The sequence below is a fragment of the Sinocyclocheilus grahami genome, unplaced genomic scaffold, assembly GCF_001515645.1.
Source record: "Sinocyclocheilus grahami isolate Dianchi unplaced genomic scaffold, SAMN03320097.WGS_v1.1 scaffold381.1, whole genome shotgun sequence".
Classification (NCBI taxonomy): Eukaryota; Metazoa; Chordata; class Actinopteri; order Cypriniformes; family Cyprinidae; genus Sinocyclocheilus; species Sinocyclocheilus grahami.
Window position 1 is genome coordinate 574,445 of NW_015505560.1, and position 23,394 is coordinate 597,838.

At 34.4% G+C, this 23,394-nt stretch overlaps 1 protein-coding gene across 1 annotated transcript; it reads left to right on the forward strand.

Annotated features, from left to right (window-relative positions):
• Window positions 1–375: 375 nt before the first annotated feature.
• LOC107549793 (nectin-4-like) lies at window positions 376–23,227 on the forward strand. The gene is made up of 13 exons (XM_016230968.1): window positions 376–646; window positions 2,541–2,735; window positions 5,462–5,629; window positions 7,589–7,867; window positions 9,741–9,855; window positions 13,992–14,143; window positions 16,500–16,578; window positions 17,848–17,849; window positions 17,962–18,136; window positions 18,215–18,290; window positions 19,187–19,249; window positions 22,478–22,666; window positions 23,216–23,227. The coding sequence occupies exons 1-13, from the start codon at window positions 598–600 to the stop codon at window positions 23,225–23,227; spliced, it is 1,554 nt and encodes a 517-aa protein (XP_016086454.1). The 5' UTR covers window positions 376–597.
• Window positions 23,228–23,394: the final 167 nt, after the last annotated feature.

A 23,394-nucleotide genomic window follows, 5' to 3' on the forward strand; every position in this document is an offset into this window, starting at 1 on the left:
AATGATGTCTAAATAACATTTTGAGAACGTTAATGACCAGATAACTCTAAATGAACATTACTAGAGAATGTTTATTCATAACCTTGTTAGCTGGGCTCACATTAACTAAATAAAGACGCACTATTGTCTTTGATATAAAACAAGTTATGACTGATTAACTCAAACTCCAATATCCAGATTTAGCTCACTTTCTGATGACATATTTATCCTTAAAGAATAGATCATTTAACACACACATACACACACACACACACACACACACACACACACACACACACACACATACACGCACACACACACACACACAGGTGGGCGGGGCCTAGGTGAACCTGCAGGACAGGTGTGTGTGAAGCTCACCTGAGCGCGTTAGAACGGAGCTCAATCATGAGATTATCAGCCTCGGAGTCCTTCCCTAGACATTCAGCTCATGTTTCGTGACAGAACTGCTGCTTCATCTCGCATACTTTCTTTGTTATGCTGACTAACGTGGATTTTCTGAGCACAGTTTAAGATGGATTAACAGAAGGAGCGGGTGAGAACATGAGGAGATGTGTTGAGGAACAGCAGAGCAATATCTTGGCAGAATAAACCAGCAGCATGACGAAACTTCTGGCCCTCATCAGTGTGCTCGGCTTCAGATTGATGGGTAAGAAAAGCTCGTCATTAAAATCAGGGCACATTTACTTCAGTCATTTCTTTGTCAGCACATTTGTTCTTTTTATGTACTTTATTGTGTGTTTCATGCTGCATTTTTAGTGAAGTAAAAGGTGAATAAAAATAGTATAGTAGCTGGATATGAGTCAGAATGAAATGTTAGCCCAGAGTGTGTGTTTGTGTGATTGATCTGCTATGTGGTGCAGTGACATTCTTTTCTGCTGTAATTAAAGTTAAACCAGCTTCAAAAACCATTACTCATTCATTTATGGCTGACATGGAGGAAATAAGTGAACATGTGGTGTGTCAGTGTATGTTGAGTGTTTCTGTCGGCTGAGACGAGAACAAACAATAACCAGAACTACAAGATGACATTCTCTCACTATGTCTCACTGTCTTCTGCTTTCTGTCTCGTTTTGTTGACTTTGAAAGACGAGTGTCTGGTCCAGAGTTTCTCATCTGGTTTTGATTCAGGATGATTTTACATTGGACATGAAGTGGAGGCCCAAAATAGTTCACAATCATGCAAAATGAGCAGAAATGTCCTTAAACTTAAATCCAAAGCCAACAACAGAGTATAAAATGCACAAGAGATCTCCAGAGTGTCTCAAACTGTGCTAAGATTGCCATCAAATGTCAGAGATCTCAATATTAACTCAATATTTCTAATTTGAGCTGTTAATAGACATTCATTTTATAGATTTATACTTAAGACTTAACTTAGAGTGTTTTATCCAGTCAAAGCTCTTTTAGTGTAACTGTAGCTGGAGCTTCACGAGTCAAATCTTGACTGGTTTTGATCAAGTAAGCGTCAGAATAAGTGCAGTAATATCTCCAGATGAACACTTACTACACTGAAGCAGCTCAGCTTTACTTGATTCTCCATCAATCATGTTTTAGAGTCTCAAATCTGATCTTTTGAGGAGCGTTTGTTTCCAGAAGCTTTACGTTCACTGTTCCTCAGCGGAGGAATGATCTTCACAAGCCTCCAGAACATCTCACATCTTCTGAGGAGCCTTTATTTCTTCAGCTCTCCATCACTGCTTTATATGTTTGGAGCATTTCAATCTCATCTTATTATTACTGGAGATATAGAGCCACGACTGATATTTAGATCATTTCATGTCAGTATCTGCTGCACTGTTAGAAAGATCTCACTGATTTACATCACAAGCAGCAGAAGTACATATATGTGACCCTGCAGCACAAAAGCAGTGTTAAGTTGCTGGGGGATATTTGTAGCAATAACCAACAATACATTGTAAGGGTCACAATTATTGATTTTTCTTTAATACCAAAAATCATTAGGATATTAAGTAAAGATCATGTTCCATGAAGATATTTTGTAAATGTCCTAAATATATCAAAACTTAATTTTTGATTAGTAATATGCATTGCTAAGAACTTCATTTGATAGATTTTCAAATATTGTTCTATCCTAACAAACCATACATCAATGGAAAGCTTATTTATTCAGCTTTTAGATGATTTATAAATCTCAATTTAAAAAAATGTACCCTTACGACTGGTTTTGTGCTCCAGGGTCACAAATATGATAAAAAAACAACAACATGCAAACTTAAGATTTTTTTTTTTTTTTTTTACAAATGTTGTCAAAAGGTTAAATAAATTGTTCATTTGATGTGAACAACAAACAATATGGAATGTATTTTATTATTTGCATTTTTTGGGACCGGTCACACATCTGTAACTCTCTCATTGCGCTGCATGGGAACGTCCTTGGTTTTTTGTGACATGTTTGTAGGGCAAGAGGGATCATGATAGCATGGGTTTATTATTAACCGTCTTCGGCCCTCACCTCATGTCTAATAGTAAATCCATTCACTGCTGTTTGCAGATGTTCACACTGTCTCTTTATGTCTCAGGCTGTGTTCACAGTGAGTTTATCGAGCCGTCTCCGTCTCTGGCCCTGCGCTCGTTCTCCGGCACACAGACCCGGATGCCCTGCCGCTTCACGGTGAAGGGCGACGAGAAGCTGGTGCAAGTGACCTGGTACAGAGAGAAACCAGGAGGAGAACGAGAACAGATCATCATAGGACACTTTACTGAAGGACCTGAAGGTGTGTGTTTGTGTGTGTTTGCACCATTTACAAACACAGACTAGTTGAGTGAATCTCACAAAACCTGTTAGGAATGTTTCTGGCTCAGGTTTCACAATGCAGAAAATTTTAATGGTCCTCAAAACAGGCTTCGTTTTCTTTTCTCGTGATTTTGGGCTGAAATATGTTGTGTGTGAGAACTAGACGTGTTCCATGGTTATTATAGTTCACTAAACAAAGCTAAAAACATTTTTGTTGCTTGAAATAAAATAAGTGCTAACTGAAATAAAATAAAATGTATGAAAACTATTAAATTCTTAATAAAATAAATAAAATGTAAATAAAAAAAAATAATACTAACTATAAAAACTAATGAAAATGACAAAAAAAATCTACAAAATTACTAAAACTTTAGCTAAACTTAAAATGAAAACAGAAAACCAGTCATATCAAAATATGAAAAAACTAATAGTTTTTCATTGATGCTAAAATGAAACTAATATGCAAATAATTTTTGTTACTTGAAATTAAATAAATGAAATTTATAAATAAAATATAATAAATCAAATTCTGAATAGATAGAATAAATGAAATATACTATAACATGAACTTATTTTATTTTAGCTACAACATTTCTAATTTTCATTTAGTTTCATTTGATACTGAATTAACTAAAAGTGACTAAAAATTATATGGACATATTAAAAAAAACGAATAAAAATGATCAAACAAATTACTAAAAATTTTACTAAGATTAAAATGAAAACAAAAATCATAAAAAGAAAAACTAATAAAAATGATAATAGTACATCACAGATACTAAAATTGCACTTGAAATTAATTTACTTGAATTTAAATAAACTGAAATGAGTTCAGTAATTTCAGACATTTAAAATGTTTGTTTGTTTTATTTTATTTCAGCTAGTTGCCAAGGCAACATTTCTCATTTTCATTTAGTGTAACTGGATGTAAAATATGGATCTAAAATAACTAAAAGTGAAACTGAAAAAGAATTTAATAACTATATAGATGAATAAAAATGTCAAAAACACACTACTAAAACGGTAAAATTTTATTGAAAATGGAAATTATAAAAAATAAAAACGAATTCAAAATATGTATTAAATAAAAAATAATGTAAAAGTATTACAAAGTATTTATTAAATATTAATAACTATAATAGTATCTAAATGATACTAAAATAGCACTGGTGTGTTTTGGTGATTCATTCACCCAGCACAAACAGACACAATCATAATTCCCCCCCCAGCAGTTTTGTTAAATGGAAACTGTCTCGCATGCATTGTGTTCTGACACCTGGAGACGTTTGTCATGACGAATATTTTCAATGGTGCATTGTGTTCATCTCTTTTATCTGAGCCGACTCACACCTGCCGTCTGTGTTAAAGTGCATTGCTTTAATTCCCCCAAAAACTAAATATTCTGTCATTATTTACGCACTCTCATATCAGCTCAAACCTGTATGACTTTCTTTCTTCTGTGAAACACAGAGGAGCTTGTGCTGCTCTTTTGCATACAATGGCAGTGAATGAGGACTGGGGTTGCTCCGAAAAGCAGCATAAATGCTGCATAAAATATCATAACAGTAGCTGATATAACTTAAACGCTATATTCCACGTCTTCTGAAGTCATGTGATCATCATTTGTGTGAATAACAGACCCAATTTTAGCATGTTTTCACTGTGAAGCTTGAGCTGTGGCCACCAGGGAATGGAAAAGAGCAAAAGAAATGATCGGAATATAACTTGTATATCCTGTTAACTTCTTTTGTGGTTGCATGAAAGAACAATACTTGGTTTGAAACGGTGTTATCTTAGTAATATCTGAGATACTATTATAGTAGACTATAGAGACTATAGTTTTTGTTTTTATATATTCTATTAATTTTAATTTTAAAGTAATTTTTTATGGTTTTGTCATTTTTGTTAGTTGTTTTATTTAAAAAAAAGTCTATATAGTTTTTATTTTAGTTTTAGTTATTCTAGTACATCAAGTTAAACTAAATGAAAATGAAAAATAAAATGATCTAAAATAAAATAAGTTTTTAAAGTTTTTTTTTTTGTGTATTAGTTTTTATTTTTATCATTTCTGTTTTCGTTTTAATTTTAACATTTTAATAATTTAGTTTTTGACATTTTCTTTTTAAATGTCTGTATAGTTTTTATTGATTTTCATTTTATTTTCAGTTATGTTACATGTCGTTAAACGAAATGAAAATGAGAAAAAATTGACAAAACATTAAAAATTAAACTTATTTTATTTTTTACTTTTTTTAATTCAGTTAACATTTGCCTGTAATTTATTTCAAGTGATGAAGTTTTTTTTTAATGATATTACTTAGTTTGTTATGTTATGTGTGTATGTTGACAGGATTTTACAGGTCACCTGTAATTTGGATTGAACCTGCAGCTTTTGTATAAGCAGCAAAAAGTCTTCTGGTGATTCTCAGTGTCTTTGATGAAACAAGACTTCTGATGAAACGATAAGAGCTCAAGAGAATCGACTTGGTTTCAGTGGATTCACATTACACTGACATTTACCAAACGGCAATGTGATATCACACATACTGAAGTTTGCATGTGATTTCCAGATAGGACGTTCAAAGAAGGACCAGGAATTGAAAAAAAAGACAACCATTTGTTTATTTCGTGTTGTTTTTGACATGAGTGTCCTGAGAATTTCCCTCTAATTGAATGTGATGTTCTACTTCCGTTGTTTTATTTCAGCGTCTCCTGATTTTCTGAATCGTGTTCAGTTCGAGAGCTCCGACCCGACCGTCGACTCCACGCTGCTGATTCTGAACACAAAGAAGGCCGATCAGGCCACATCCACCTGCCACGTCTCCATCTTTCCCTCCGGAAACTTCGAGAGACAAATCAGTCTGACTGTCTGGAGTAAGATCCCCTCTTTTCAAATTTCACCTGATTTTATCAAGCTTCATTTCACTTCTGTTTGCTAAAGGAAGGTCTGTTAAACAGTTAATATGCAGTAAGCTACAAAATCAACATGTTTTTGTATTTCTGCTAAACTAACCAGTTTTAAAAAACTTTGCTTTTGTAATTGCTCTGTCGTGTAGCACTCCAGGAAGTAATACGCTGTAAAAAAAAAAATATTTGTACAGTAAAAACTGTTAACTGATTAATTATAAGTTACCCTACCTTTGGGTAACTATAAGTTACAGATACCATTATATGTGTCCCTGGAGCACAAAAGCAATATGTCATTCACAATGATTTATATAACATTTTATTCCTAAAACATGGCGAAAATGCATATCTTTAAAGGCTGTGAGGTTTGTTTCTCCACTTCAGCAGCACTTACATACACCAAAACTTAGGGTTTTTTCCTCTCTGTATTCTGAAGGTTTTTACTGAGGGGATTGTTCATATATCATTCACACTGATTTATATAACATTTTATTCCTAAAACATGGCGAAAATTTATTTTTTCTGTCTTTTGACAGTATTTTCTGATTTAAGGAGTGATAAAAAGAGAAATCCAAAATCACCTCTGTGAAAACCTTTAACTCTAATATATCAACAAAATCAAAAAGGAATTTTGATCCTGGCTTTATCCAGTGTTCAATGTATGCAAATTAGTGCATCTGTAATTAGATAATGCATCATTTAAACACAACATTTCAGAAAAGTTGTAATAAAAGACAATTGTCGTAATGTACTGTGATTAATTAACTGGTGATTATCTATTACTGTCTTGCCTTAAAATATATATGTTATAAGTTGTAATATATAGAGGCTATATATTTTACAATATATAAAACTATTTATAAAACGAATAGTTCCGGTCCTTGATTCTGATTGGTTGAGCCACGTTCGAAGCTGTTGTAAATTACTCTACAAAGTAACATACACCTTTGTTTACGTTTGTGTGATGCTCGGCAACCACTTTGTTGCAACAACAACTGTTTCTGAGGAACTACATTGTTTGGCGGAAGAATAATGTTTTTATTAATATCATTCAATTTTATTTGCTCTGTTTTATTTTGTGAAACCTTACTACGTATATGGAATAACCGTTTTATAAAAACAGTAATCCCCGTGAAGCCGTGGTTTACAGTGAATTTATAACGGTGAATTTATACGCTTCGCGTTGTGCCTAACAACACCCCTTAGCTGTTATAAATTCACTGTAAATCACGGCTTCTTGGGGCTTATTGCTTTAATAGACTTATTTTTGATTAAAAAAAAAAAACTAATAAAAATGACAAAAACATTAAAATTATTAACTTTAAAATTAAAACTGAAAATATAAACATAAACTTGAATATTGACAAACTATAACAGGTTATTGCAGCTATTGTTAGATATTTTTGTCTATACAACCGTTTTATAAAAACAGTAATCCCCGTGAAGCCGTGGTTTACAGTGAATTTATAACGGTGAATTTATACGCTTCGCGTTGTGCCTAACAACACCCCTTAGCTGTTATAAATTCACTGTAAATCACGGCTTCTTGGGGCTTATCACATATCGTGCCTAACAACACCCCTTAGCTGTTATAAATTCACTGTAAATCACGGCTTCTTGGGGCTTATTGCTTTAATAGACTTATTTTTGATTAAAAAAAAAAAACTAATAAAAATGACAAAAACATTAAAATTATTAACTTTAAAATTAAAACTGAAAATATAAACATAAACTTGAATATTGACAAACTATAACAGGTTATTGCAGCTATTGTTAGATATTTTTGTCTATACATTCATCAGTTCTTGCATTACTATTGTATCTTACTTTAATGTACTGTACTTCTATTCAGTGTTCTAAAATGCCACAGTTTGCAGTGTTATTATGCTTTAACACAGTGCTTCATCTGTGTTTCTCCTTCACTAGTTTTGCCGATCGCTTCTCTGGAGCCGGTGATTCTGCAGGAAGGCCAGTCGTTCCGCGTAGCTGCCTCCTGTCGCTCGGTTGGACACCCTTCACCGCGTTTGTCCTGGGACACGGACTTTCCCGGGCAGTCGCAGAACCGCACTGGAGAAGATGGAGTCGTAACCTCGCAGTTTTCCCTGCATCCGCTGCGCAGCATGAACAAGCAGCGCCTGGACTGTCTGGTGTGGCATCCCGCTCTCGACGGCCCGCATAGAATCAGCAACGAGCTCGTCGTGCACTGTGAGTTATCCTAAAACACATCAGAAGCTGTGTGACTTCATGTATTCTGCATGACACAAAAATAAACATTTTGCATGCTGCTCTTTTCTTTGAGACACTATTATAGTTTGTAATATTTAGAATTAAAGGCACAATATGTACGTTTTTTTTATTAAAGTATCCAAAAACCACTAGAACAGTGTTACTTCGTTTGTTGACGTGTGCTTAGATTATTCCAAATGTTTCCAAAAAATTTTAAATCCAGAGAAATATGAATTTAACTAGTGTAACGGACCTCGTCATTGCGTCGCCTGTCAATGACGTCATACACCCTCGATTTCTGGTTTTATTTTGTTAAAAAACATGGAAACGCCAAAGGCGCTTTAATATGTTATGCATTTTATTAGACAGGTGACGAACACACAGAGTAGCATTCTAACCAGGGGTGCACATACATTTTTCAGCCTGGTTCTCATAAGAGAACCTGGAGATTTGGTTTGGTCCTCACACTGCACAGTGCATAACCCATTAAATACAACTATAAAAAAAAAATTTAATTGTAGTGATGATATTGGTGCACTTTATTTAGTTTTTTTAATAAAATAATAAAGTGTGATAATACTATTAAAATAAAAAGGGAGTATTAAATATAAATACAACTATTTTATTGTAAACTTAAAAATAAAATGCTAATATTAACTTTTTTTAAAGATGAATTTTCATCATTTTCAAACTTAAAATCAGCAGGCTTTTATTTTGGCGGGTTGTCGGCAAGTAAGTATATGCTCTTCCGGGTTTAGCGCGGGTAGCCTAGATTTATTTATCTATTCAGTTTGAATAGAAATCTTATACCCGCTGCTTTACCCCACATTCGCATGAGCGGAAGCGGTCGACTGTGGCATAATAAAAGCTCCGCTGCTTTCCGCTTCCATGGCTTTTAGCCCCACCCTGCTTCATACTACAGTGACGTTAATAAATCTTTCATACATTTGCTCATTCATGAACATGATTTCTGCCCATGATTCCACACTCAGTCACGGCGTCATCAAACTACACCTTTGTTTCTTTGTTTATTTTGAATATGCGCCCTCTAGTAGCACAAATTACATACTGTGCCTTTAAAGTTTATTTTTATTTTTCATTTTAATTTGTAGTTAACATTTTAGTGATTTTGATGTGAGTTTTTGTCATTTTAATTAGATTTTATTAATGAGTTATTTAAATTTAAAAGTAATGAAATTTAGAAACCTGTTAGTGTTATTTTTGTATCAGTGAAATACTGTTATAGTTATTATTAGTACTTTGCATTATTTTTATATTTATATTTTCTGTTTTTATTGTAATCTTCATTAAAGTTTTAGTTTTTTTTTTGTTTGTGTGATTTTTATTAGTTTTTTTCATATGTCTATATAGTTTTTTTATTTCAGTTTTAGTTTTAGTTATTTTAGTACATCAAGTTAAGCTAAATGAAAGTGAGAAATGCTTCTTTGGGACCAACTGAATTAAAATAAGGTTAAGTTTTTTTATATATTTGATTTTATTTCAATTATTGTTAATTTTATTTCAAGATAATGATGATAATAAAAATAAAATTAAGTTTTTTAAGGTTTGAGTAATTTTGTTTTATTTTTTTATTATTAGTTTATTTTTTAAATATTGATTAAATATGTCTATATTATGTCTATATTAATATATGTATATTCCCTTCAGTTTTAGTTTGTTATTTTAATAGAGAAAGTTAAACGAAATAAAAATGATAAATGTTTCCTTGGGAACTAGCTGAATTAAAATATTATAATTAATATATCTTATTTTATTTGAGTTAATGTTCATTTATATGTATAGTTTTAGTTAATGATAATGTCCTTGATGTGAGCCTGTGTTTGTGCTTCAGATCCTCCTGATGCATTGATTGCTGATTCTGGTTCCTGGAGAATCGGACACTCGGGATCTGAGCTCAGATGTGTGGTTAAAGGAAACCCGTTGCCGCAAAACGTCACGTGGAGCAGGTAACACAGAATGATTTGGACCACACTGCAGTTTATTCTGACCAAAAACCACCCACTTGCACAGGAGCATTCAGTCTGACTGATGTGTGAAGTGACTAACCACAGTTAGCTTGTTTTAACCTGTTATTTTGGGGCAGATGAACATCTAAAATAGATTGAACCACAATAATAGACTGCTACGGAAAAACAGACATTCAAATAAAACACAAAAAAATCTGCTGAACCTGTATGTAGAATTTGTGATCAGAATTTCTGTCCATCCAAAAGTATTTTACAGAATTAAAAATGCTCATACAGTTCTGATCATTAAAATCATTTTACTAGATGTCTGAATAGCCATTAAGTTCCCTAAATATTACTGATTGTATTAAGTGTTGTTAATTTAGTGCATATAAATACATTATTTGGCTAATTATAGACCGATATCTAATCTCCCATTTATTAGTAAAGTACTTGAAAAGGTGGTCGCAACACAAATAAAATCTTTTCTTGAAGAAAATCTAATTATGGAAGAGTTTCAGTCTGGCTATAGAAAGTACAACAGTAAGTATTACAACTAGTTAATTTCGATTAAGTTTCAGTTCTTATCCTTTTAGACTTGAGTGCGGCATTCGACACAATCGACCATGATATTTTAATAAATCGTTTAGAAAAATTGGTAGGCCTTTCTGACAACATATTACATTGGTTTAAAACCTGTATTAAAGGGGTCCTATTATGCTCTTTTACAAAGTCTTGATTTTGTTTTGGGGGTGTACTAGAACAGGCTCTCATACTAGGTTGTTCAAAAAACACATTATTTTTCACATATTTTACATTATGACAACTCCTCTCTACCCAGTCTGGCATGAATGGCTCGAATAGTTCCTGAATCAAATGAAGGCTCGCCTTCTGAAATACAAAATGTGCTGTGATCAGTCAGCTGGGCCGGTGTGTGCTGTGATCGGTCAGCTGGGCCGGTGTGTGCGGTGATCGGTCAGCTGGGCCGGTGTGTGCGGTGATCGGTCAGCTGGGCCGGTGTGTGCGGTGATCGGTGAGCTGGGCCGGTGTGTGCTGTGATCGGTTAGCTGGGCCGGTGTGTGCGGTGATCGGGGAGCTGGGCCGGTGTGTGCTGTGATTGTAAACACTTTAAGTTTGTCTGTCTTGGGAAAGCTAGCGTGTCTCAGACATAGTGATAACACTCGTTGCCTTCTCTAGTGCAGCTCAACCAGGTCTCGTCCCATTCGTCGATATTTGTGATATCACAAATCCCGGGAAAATATGCGTTGTAGTCCAAACGAGTCGTTCGTTGTAGTTTTTGAAAAGTGATTTCTGTTAAATAAAATACCTCCTTTTGAATTGGACTTTGAGCTTTGTAACTTTGCAGATCTTTTTTATGCTCAAACAGCAACATCACAGACTAACTAAAGTTGAAAAAGTGAAAAAGCATAATAGGACCCCTTTAAGGGGAGAAATGTCACTGTTCAACTTGGAGATTATGTGTCTGAGAAACATAAATTCCATTATGGAGTCCCACAAGGAAGCTGTCTTGGTCCTTTGTTGTTTTCATTATACATGCTGACACTTGGTGACATCATCAGAGAAAACAATGTAAGTTTCCACAGTTATGCTGATGATACACCACATGACATGGGGGCTATTAACTCCATTACATAGATTGCCTCATGGCAGTGAATAATTGGATGAGTAATATATTTTTTTTTAAGTTAAATGAGGATAAAACTGATATTCTGTTGGTAGGTCCTAAGACAAAAAAAGAAATGGTGTATAAGAATTTGGTCAAATTGACTCCTTGGGTTCGCTCAGGGGTCACAAGTCTGATTTAAAATTCTCACATCAATAAGGTAACAAAATCATAATTTTTCCATTTAAGGAACATTGCTAAAATTCGAGCTCTTTTAAACCGGAAAGATGCAGAAAAATTAATTTATTTCGAGTAGACTTGACTATTGTAATGCACTTTTTACTGGTCTTCCACAAAAATCAATGAATAGACTTCAGCTTATCCAAAACTCAGCTGCTCAGCTAGTGACTAGAACTAAAAAAAGAAAACATATAACACCAGTTTTAGCTACATTGCACTGGCTTCCTATAAAATTTAGAATAGATTATAACGTTTTCCTTATTGCGTACAAAGCCCGTAATGGCCAAGGACCTAATTATATTGCCAGTTCTCTTGTTAATTATACTCCATCAAGAACTTTAAGATCTTCCAATACAGGTTTACTAGAGGTTCCTAGTTCTATAAGAAAAAAATTGGTGATGCAGCCTTCGTAAATTATGTTCCTAAATCATGGAATACATTACCTTCAGATATTAGGGAAGCTAGCACAATCAGTATTTTAAAAACTAAGATAAAAACTTATTTTTTTAACTTGGCCTTCAGGTGAAAATGTCTGTTTTATTGAATGTGCTGTATTGTTTGACATATATTGTAAGCTTGATGTATTTGTTTTATTGGATGTAATGTTGTTGTTTATTTAACCGTTTATTCTTGATTATGTAAAGCACTTTGAGTCGCATTTTATGTTTGAAAGGTGCTATATAAATAAATGTAGTATTATTATTATTATTATAAATGGAAATTATTACGTCAAACTCTTCTCTAGGGAAAACAGTTAGTGGGGTAAATACTACTATTACTATTTCAGTATTACTATTTATTTTAGTATTTAGTATAGATTTCTACTATTTTGTTTTTGTGTGTGTATTTTTTAGTATTTGTTTTATTACATTTTTTTACTATTTTAGTATTCATATTTATTTTAGTATGTTGTATTTATTTTTACCATTTAACTTTTTTTTAGTAATAGTATTTAGAGTTTGCTTTAATAATTCATATTTATTTTTACTATTTTTATTACTAGTATTTAAAGTTTGTTTTAATGTTTATTTTTTACTGTTTTAGTATGTTGTATTTATTTTTTGCTGTTTTACTATTTAATTATTTTAGTATTAGTACTTGTTTTAATGTGTTTTTTTTTTTGCTATTTTAATATTTTAGTAGCAGCATTTAGTATTTATTTTAATATTTATTTTTTGCTATTTTAATATTTTACTTTAGTTGCATAAACGAGTGTTGAATTGTATTAGTGGCATGGCAAAATCCCTACAAAAACACTAGTTTTCCACTGCTTCTCTCTTTGTGTTTCTCTTTATTTTCCTCTTCCTTTTGTTCTCTTTAGCACAATCACAAAGACCTCTGAACTGCAGCGATGCATATTCACATGCTCCTTTCAGTATAAAATAAAAGCTTCAGTGTTGCATTGCAACCTGAGAGCAAAGAGCAAAAAGGGTGCTTTTCATGCACGGGGCAGTAAAGAAAGAGAACGAGAGAGAGAAAAAGAGCAGGATGCTAAATGATGAGGGTGGGGTGTATCGAGACACACGCTAAGCCCTAAATAACCCTCCTGTCCTGTAATGATTGTTTTAACCGGCACAGAAACACAGGATTTGCACTGGATTAAAGATGCAGCGCATCGACTGCAATTAACAGCGTTTAATGCGTCCAGTGTGCATCGTCATGCATGCTTCTGCAGAGTCCTCAGATCATGCGTGTTGGTGCTTTATTAAGGTTGCATGGTGTGTTGGTCATATTTGCGTGCATACAGTTGCTGAGGAGGTGTTTTCATTCAGGTAGTGCTGGAAAATGAACTGGCAACAGCGTGCAGGACTCACATGATACTCGGATGATAATTATAGCAAAGGTTCGAAACCTGAGATGCGTTTAATGTGGTGTTTGGCATCGCTGCAGTCGTGTGGTGTTGTGGGGTATCGGCTGGAGGAATGCTGTGTGTGTGTGAGTGTGTGTGTGTGTGTGAGAGAGAGAGAGTGTGTCTATGTGTGTGTCTGTGAGTGAGAGTGTGTGTCTGTGTGTGAGTGAGTGTGTGTGTGTGTGTGTGTGTGAGAGAGAGTGTGTCTATGTGTGTGTCTGTGTGTGAGGGAGTGTGTGTGTTTTTTTGAGAAAGTAAAAATGCAGAAAGTCTCCTGTGAGGGGTAGGTTTAGGGGTAGGGTTGGTGTAGGGCAATAGAATATACGGTCTGTACAGTATAAAAACCATTACGCCTATGGAGAGTCCCCACTATTCACAAAATCAAACCTGTGTGTGTGTGTGTGTGTATGTGTGTGTGTTCAGAAAGGACGGTCGTCTGCCAGCAGGAGTGCTGGTTAAAGAGGACACACTGGTGTTTGTTCGGCCTCTGAACGTGACGGATGAAGGCGTGTACGTCTGCCAGACAGCTAACAGCGTGGGAATCACTAAAGCCGAGTTTAAAGTGGAGATCGGAAGTAGGTGTTTAATCTACTACAGAAACAAATGACACAAGACCTGATCGTCACACTGACCGATGAACACAACCGCGTGGGTTTTCCCACAAAACTTTCCTTCTGTGGGAGTTGAATCATGTTAATGATCATTTCAGAATTAATTCTCTAATTTATTTATACGCTGGTCAGACTCATTCTGGAAAAACCCTGTTTAAAAGATTTGTTTTCATGTTATATATAAATTAAAACAGAGAATAACATTTATTATTTTATATTTAAATGTAATATTTTTGTAAATAATTTTCAATATTTTTAAATAATTAAAAAAATATTTTTATATTTATTTAAATGGGTGTGTGTGTGTATATACTGCATATTTATACTGCAAAAGTTTGGGATCATGTTTTTTAAAGAAGTGTCTTCTGCTCATCAAGGCTGCATGTATTTGATCAAAAATACAGAAAAAAACAGTAATCTTGCAAAATGTTATTACAATATAAAATAATGGTTTCTATTTTAATATCCTTTCAAATATCATTTATTTCTGTGATCAAAGCTGTATTTTCAGCATCATTACTCCAGTATAAAGTGTCACATGATCTTCAGAAATCATTCTAATATGCTGATTTATTATTAGAATTATCAACAGTTGTGCTGCCAAATATTGTTTTGGAAACTGATACTTTTTTCAGGATTCTTTGATGAATAAAAAGTTAAAAAGAACAGCATTTATTCAAAATAGAAATCTTTTCTAACAATATAAATCTTTGCTATCACTTCTTAACAATTTAACACATCCTCGCTGAATAAAAGTTTTAATTTCTTTCAAAAAAAGAAAGAATACAAACTTTTGAACGGTAGTGTATATTGTTAGAAAATATTTCTATTTTAACTAAATGCTCTTCTTTTTAACTTTTTATTCATCAAAGAACCCTGAAAAAAAGTATCACAGCTTCCAAAAAAATATTAAGCAGCACAACTGATAATAAAGCAGCATATTATACTGATTTCTGAAGATCATGTGACACTGAAGACTGGAGGAATGATGCTGAAAATACAGCTGCGCATCACAGAAATACATTACAGTTAAATATATATTAATATAGGAAAACTCATCATAAAAATATTTCACAATATTACATTTTTTCCTGTATTTTTGACCAAATATATGCAGCCTTGATGAGCAGAAGAAACTCCTGTAAAAAAAAAAAAACATTAAAAACCGTTCTGATCCTAAATTTTTGACTGGTAGTGTGTATATATAAATTTTTGCTAACTGTGCCACGGTTTAATATTGGTAAGTTATCTAGGTTATTATTAGCATCACTGATTACGGTTTAGTTTTTCTTTAGTACACACACACATTTTCAGCTTGGAGTGAAGATTGGAAATGTAGGTAAATGGAGTAGCAGTACCAACATCAGCTCTGTTGGCAGCAGCAGAAAATGTGCTTAATATAACCAAGATGATGTTTGATTCTGCAAAGATCTCTGTTTTTGTGTTTGTGGCCCGTCTCGTCATTTTCTCGGGATGTTTTTCTGTTGGTTGTTGCCACACGGCCCATGTTTCTCTGACTTCCTCATAAGGATTTGCACAATCGTGTAAATTTAGGTCTTGATTGTAGTCGACAGTGACTCAGAAACCAATTGGAACACCACCGCCATTCAGTGAAGAAAACTTTCCATTCATTTACTCAGCGTTTCTCTACTTTTGTGATTCTGTTGCCCCCATGTGGTGATTAAATTCAATTCAATTAAACCCTAACCCTCATGTGGTTATTTTATTTTATTTTATTTTATTTTTTATTTTTTTTATATTTTATATTTTATATTTTATATATATATATATACACACAATTTATTTTTTTATTATTTATTTTTTCATTTCATTTTAATTAATTTAATTTGTAATTTAATTTAAATTTAAAAAAAAATTTAAATAATAATTTAACCCAAATTTTTTAAAGATTAAATTAAAGACACTACAGGTGAATAGGGCAAACTAATAACATCCGTACCATCCCAAGCTGATTTATTACAGTACATTAAGCTAATTATTCTGTATTACAAGTTTTCTGAAATGCTATGTTTGGATATGCAAATAATGCACTGTCTAATTAATTATGCATTCATTTCCATACATTTCCAGAACAGAAAACTGAACATTGGTTCAAAATTCTTGTTTGAGTTTTTCCAGAGAGTGGATTCTGGATTTCTCTTTTTATCGCTCAAAAACAAACACATTTTCACCATGCATTTATTAGGAGTACAATGTTGTATAAACCAGTGTGAATGAAATACGAACAAACCTTCAGAATATAGAGAGGAATAAAACCGAGAAGTTTTGTCTGTAGCCGTTTTTGTTGTCCTATTTTTAGAACATGCATCTGAATCCGCACACGCTCTGGGAAGCCTGTCAGAGACTCTGCTCATCGTCATCGGAGCGTCTGTCGCCGGGCATATTATACTGATTTCTGAAGATCATGTGACACTGAAGACTGGAGTAATGATGCTGAAAATACAGCTGCGCATCACAGAAATACATTACAGTTTAATATATATTAATATAGGAAAACTCATCATAAAAATATTTCACAATATTAAATTTTTTCCTGTATTTTTGACCAAATATATGCAGCCTTGATAAGCAGAAGAAACTCCTGTAAAAAAAAAAAACATTAAAAACCGTTCTGATCCTAAATTTTTGACTGGTAGTGTGTATATATAAATTTTTGCTAACTGTGCCACGGTTTAATATTGGTAAGTTATCTAGGTTATTATTAGCATCACTGATTACGGTTTAGTTTTTCTTTAGTACACACACACATTTTCAGCTTGGAGTGAAGATTGGAAATGTAGGTAAATGGAGTAGCAGTACCAACATCAGCTCTGTTGGCAGCAGCAGAAAATGTGCTTAATATAACCAAGATGATGTTTGATTCTGCAAAGATCTCTGTTTTTGTGTTTGTGGCCCGTCTCGTCATTTTCTCGGGATGTTTTTCTGTTGGTTGTTGCCACACGGCCCATGTTTCTCTGACTTCCTCATAAGGATTTGCACAATCGTGTAAATTTAGGTCTTGATTGTAGTCGACAGTGACTCAGAAACCAATTGGAACACCACCGCCATTCAGTGAAGAAAACTTTCCATTCATTTACTCAGCGTTTCTCTACTTTTGTGATTCTGTTGCCCCCATGTGGTGATTAAATTCAATTCAATTAAACCCTAACCCTCATGTGGTTATTTTATTTTATTTTATTTTATTTTTTATTTTTTTTATATTTTATATTTTATATTTTATATATATATATATACACACAATTTATTTTTTTATTATTTATTTTTTCATTTCATTTTAATTAATTTAATTTGTAATTTAATTTAAATTTTAAAAAAAATTTAAATAATAATTTAACCCAAATTTTTTAAAGATTAAATTAAAGACACTACAGGTGAATAGGGCAAACTAATAACATCCGTACCATCCCAAGCTGATTTATTACAGTACATTAAGCTAATTATTCTGTATTACAAGTTTTCTGAAATGCTATGTTTGGATATGCAAATAATGCACTGTCTAATTAATTATGCATTCATTTCCATACATTTCCAGAACAGAAAACTGAACATTGGTTCAAAATTCTTGTTTGAGTTTTTCCAGAGAGTGGATTCTGGATTTCTCTTTTTATCGCTCAAAAACAAACACATTTTCACCATGCATTTATTAGGAGTACAATGTTGTATAAACCAGTGTGAATGAAATACGAACAAACCTTCAGAATATAGAGAGGAATAAAACCGAGAAGTTTTGTCTGTAGCCGTTTTTGTTGTCCTATTTTTAGAACATGCATCTGAATCCGCACACGCTCTGGGAAGCCTGTCAGAGACTCTGCTCATCGTCATCGGAGCGTCTGTCGCCGGGGTTTTGGTCATCGTTATTGTGATCGCCATCGTCTTCGTCAACTGTCACCTTAGACGCAAGAACAGGAAGCTGAAGCGAGCGCTCAGCGTCAGAACGTGAGTCTGTGACCTTTGACCTCAGAAATACATCCAGAGGAACTCTCTCAATGCAGCATGAATGTGTTTGTGTCTCAGGGAGGAGATGATCAGTCTGTCGCGGCAGGTTTCCATGAGGAGACTCAACTCCATCAACACTGATCCCAGAACAGCGGTACAGCAACATCTGTGACACACTAGAGTTTAGACTTGACCGTCGGTCTGTGAAAACAACAACAGATATTTGTGAAGAATCAGGCATTTTTGATTGTGCATGAATTCTGTAAAAGGTTTTTAGGGTTTTTTCCAAATAGCTGCTGTAATTCCTGTGATTCGCCACAAAATTAAATGAAAGGAATAAGAAATTGCATTTTCGCATTGTGGTATTATTTTCATGATGATGTAAAAAACTTGCTTGTATTTTTATAAACATAAAGCAAGAATATTGTTAGTGTAATATTATGGTTTATATATAATTGTTAATGTAAAGTGTTTATATATTAGCTTTCATTTATTGAACTATTTGTTGAATTTAATTCGTTTAATTCAAATTTAAATCTATTACAGTATTTCTATTTTGATGAGAAACTAATAATGATCCAATGATATTCTTAAATGTCATGAAAATAATGTCACAATACAAAAAAATGTCCTAAAAATTAACTTATTTATTTTTTCATGGTGAAATTTAATTCTTTTCATGAAATTCTGAATTCTTCCTTAAACTATAATTATAAAATGTGAGTTAAGCTTAAACTATAAAAACTAGTTATATTTAAACTAAAGCACTATTAAAAATAAAAATTATAGTTACAGTATTTTAAGCTTAAACTATAAACTATAAAATGTGTGATAGTTATTGTAAATGTTGTCCACCTGCCTGTTCTGTTTTCACTGTAAGTGTGTTACTGTAAACATGATTTTTGTTGTTACAAACTGAAGGATAAATCTAAATTGAGTTATAATTTACTTGGAATAGAGCTGCTTTTTGAAGTCATGTGATGCATCATACTGTGCCTCCTCCTCTGTGTGTGTGTGTGTGTGTGTGTGTGTGTTGTCTGCTGTCTGCAGCCAGAGGAGAGTTCACTGATTCAGATGGACAGTGTGACGAAGGGCAGTGTTTTTTCAGTGGAGGTGAGTTTGCCTCACACCAGCGAGTGTGTGAGAGAGTGAATGTGTGAGAGAGTGAATGTGTGAGAGAGTGAAAGTGTGAGAGTGTGAGAGTGAGAGTGTGAGAGTGAGAGTATGAGAGTGTGAGAGTGAGTGTGTGAGAGTGAAAGTGTGAGAGTGAATGTGTGAGAGAGTGAAAGTGTGAGAGAGTGAATGTGTGAGAGAGTGAAAGTGTGAGAGAGTGAATGTGTGAGAGAGTGAAAGTGTGAGAGAGTGATGTGTGTGTGTGTGTGTGTGTGTGTGTTGTCTGCTGTCTGCAGCCGGAGGAGAGTTCACTGATTCAGATGGACAGTGTGACGAAGGGCAGTGTTTTTTCAGTGGAGGTGAGTTTGCCTCACACCAGCGAGTGTGTGAGAGAGTGAGTGTGAGAGAGTGAATTGAATGTGTGAGAGAGTGAATGTGTGAGAGAGTGAATGTGTGTGAGAGTGAATGTGTGAGAGAGTGAATGTGTGAGAGAGTGAGTGTGAGAGTATGAGAGTGTGAGAGTGAGAGTGAAAGTGTGAGAGTGAGAGTGAAAGTGTGAGAGAGTGAGTGTGAGAGTGTGAGAGTGAGAGTGAGTGTGTGAGAGTGAATGTGTGAGAGAGTGAAAGTGTGAGAGAGTGAGTGTGAGAGTGTGAGAGTGAGAGTGTGAGTGTGAGAGAGAGAGTGTGAGAGAGAGAGTGTGAGAGAGAGAGTGTGAGAGAGAGAGTGTGAGAGAGAGAGTGAGTGTGTGGGTGTGTGTGTGTGTGTGTGTGTGTGTGTGTGTGAGAGAGTGTGTGTGGGTGTGTGTGTGTGTGTGTGACATTTTCACCATGCATTTATTAGGAGTACAATGTTGTATAAACCAGTGTGAATGAAATACGAACAAACCTTCAGAATATAGAGAGGAATAAAACCGAGAAGTTTTGTCTGTAGCCGTTTTTGTTGTCCTATTTTTAGAACATGCATCTGAATCCGCACACGCTCTGGGAAGCCTGTCAGAGACTCTGCTCATCGTCATCGGAGCGTCTGTCGCCGGGGTTTTGGTCATCGTTATTGTGATCGCCATCGTCTTCGTCAACTGTCACCTTAGACGCAAGAACAGGAAGCTGAAGCGAGCGCTCAGCGTCAGAACGTGAGTCTGTGACCTTTGACCTCAGAAATACATCCAGAGGAACTCTCTCAATGCAGCATGAATGTGTTTGTGTCTCAGGGAGGAGATGATCAGTCTGTCGCGGCAGGTTTCCATGAGGAGACTCAACTCCATCAACACTGATCCCAGAACAGCGGTACAGCAACATCTGTGACACACTAGAGTTTAGACTTGACCGTCGGTCTGTGAAAACAACAACAGATATTTGTGAAGAATCAGGCATTTTTGATTGTGCATGAATTCTGTAAAAGGTTTTTAGGGTTTTTTCCAAATAGCTGCTGTAATTCCTGTGATTCGCCACAAAATTAAATGAAAGGAATAAGAAATTGCATTTTCGCATTGTGGTATTATTTTCATGATGATGTAAAAAACTTGCTTGTATTTTTATAAACATAAAGCAAGAATATTGTTAGTGTAATATTATGGTTTATATATAATTGTTAATGTAAAGTGTTTATATATTAGCTTTCATTTATTGAACTATTTATGTTGAATTTAATTCGTTTAATTCAAATTTAAATCTATTACAGTATTTCTATTTTGATGAGAAACTAATAATGATCCAATGATATTCTTAAATGTCATGAAAATAATGTCACAATACAAAAAAATGTCCTAAAATTAACTTATTTATTTTTTCATGGTGAAATTTAATTCTTTTCATGAAATTCTGAATTCTTCCTTAAACTATAATTATAAAATGTGAGTTACGCTTAAACTATAAAAACTATAGTTCTATTTAAACTAAAGCGCTATTAAAAATAAAAATTATAGTTACAGTATATTAAGCTTAAACTATAAACTATAAAATGTGTGATGGTTATTGTAAATGTTGTCCACCTGCCTGTTCTGTTTTCACTGTAAGTGTGTTACTGTAAACATGATTTTTGTTGTTACAAACTGAAGGATAAATCTAAATTGAGTTATAATTTACTTGGAATAGAGCTGCTTTTTGAAGTCATGTGATGCATCATACTGTGCCTCCTCCTCTGTGTGTGTGTGTGTGTGTGTGTGTGTGTTGTCTGCTGTCTGCAGCCGGAGGAGAGTTCACTGATTCAGATGGACAGTGTGACGAAGGGCAGTGTTTTTTCAGTGGAGGTGAGTTTGCCTCACACCAGCGAGTGTGTGAGAGAGTGAGTGTGAGAGAGTGAATTGAATGTGTGAGAGAGTGAATGTGTGAGAGAGTGAATGTGTGTGAGAGTGAATGTGTGAGAGAGTGAATGTGTGAGAGAGTGAGTGTGAGAGTATGAGAGTGTGAGAGTGAGAGTGAAAGTGTGAGAGTGAGAGTGAAAGTGTGAGAGTGAGAGTGAAAGTGTGTGAGAGTGAAAGTGTGTGAGAGAGTGAGTGTGAGAGAGTGACTGTGATTGTGAGTTAGTGAGTGTGATTGTGAGATAGTGAGTGTGATTGTGTGTGTGTGAGAGAGTGTGTGTGATTTTGTGAGTGATTGTGTGAGTGATTGCGAGATAGTGAGTGTGATTGTGTGTGAGAAAGTGTGAAAGAGTGTGTGTGATTGTGTGAGTGTGATTGCGAGATAGTGAGTGTGATTCTGTGAGTGTGTGTGTGTGTGTGAGAGAGATTGTGTGAGAGAGTGAAAGTGTGAGAGAGTGAGTGTGAGAGTGTGAGAGTGAGAGTATGAGAGTGTGAGAGTGAGTGTGTGAGAGTGAAAGTGTGTGAGAGAGTGAGTGTGAGAGAGTGACTGTGATTGTGAGTTAGTGAGTGTGATTGTGTGTGTGTGAGAGAGTGTGTGTGATTTTGTGAGTGATTGTGTGAGAGTGTGAGTGATTGCGAGATAGTGAGTGTGATTGCGAGATAGTGAGTGTGATTGTGTGTGAGAAAGTGTGAAAGAGTGTGTGTGATTGTGTGAGTGTGATTGCGAGATAGTGAGTGTGATTGTGTGTGAGAAAGTGTGAAAGAGTGTGTGTGATTGTGTGAGTGTGATTGCGAGATAGTGAGTGTGATTCTGTGAGTGTGTGTGTGTGTGTGAGAGAGATGGAGAGTGTGTGTGATTGTGTGATTGTGATTGTGTGTGTGTGTGTGTGTGAGACCCTCAGCAGAATAAACACGTCTGCGTCTCTCTGTAGGATCATTCAACGCTGAGTGACGTGAGAGGCAGACGTGGAGACAGAGAGTACGATAGTCTGGGACGTCCCGCCATCTACACGACGTACTGCCCGGAGCGATCCAGCAAGAACACGAGACAGATTGAGGAGGAGAGAAATGAGCGCAGACGGAGAGTAGAGTCCTACGTCAAATCCAGCAATATGTCACTGGTGAGTGTGTGTATGAAATCAAAATGAATCCATCTACCTTCTTAATGCATGAGGCATCCATTCAAATGAGAGTTTGAACTGGTTCACATCGACTGAATCAAGTTTGAATAGATTCGAAGAATCAAACTGTTTTTAAAGGATCAGTATATTGAAGCTTTAGACACAAAATTTTAAAAAACCTAAAAGAAAAGTTTGCATGTGTTTTTTTTTTAATATCATATGTGATGCATCAGGCTTTTAAGACCCATATAGTGATATGCACAAAATCCCACAATGCACAAAAATGTCTATTTAATATACATGTCACTTCTGTAATTCCTGTCATTCGTCACAAAATCAAAAGAAAGAAATAAGAAATTATATTCTGCATTAAAAATCATTAAGATGTTTTTGCATTGTGACATTATTTTCATGATGTTTAAGAAAACCTACTTGTACTCTCATCACCTTAATGCAAATAAATCAGTAAAGTATTTATATATGGGTTCGAGTTTATGCTCCTGCCTTTAATTTATGCTCATTTAATTAAAAATAATCTTTGTATTGCAGTTTATTTTTTGATGAGAATCAACTTTTAGAATAATAACTAATAACAAAAAAAGTAAGGTTGTTTTTAATTGTCATGAAAATAATGCCACAATGCAAAAAAATATACTTTTTTTATATTCATTTCAATTCAAGTTTATTTGTATATCGCTTTTCACGATACAAATCATTGCAGATCATTG

Coding starts and splice junctions, on each gene's coding strand:
- LOC107549793 (XM_016230968.1), top strand. CDS start 598: ATGACGAAACTTCTGGCCCTCATCAGTGTGCTCGGCTTCAGATTGATG. Junction 2,736..5,461: donor CTTTACTGAAGGACCTGAAG/GTGTGTGTTTGT, acceptor GTTTTATTTCAG/CGTCTCCTGATTTTCTGAAT. Junction 7,868..9,740: donor CAACGAGCTCGTCGTGCACT/GTGAGTTATCCT, acceptor TTTGTGCTTCAG/ATCCTCCTGATGCATTGATT.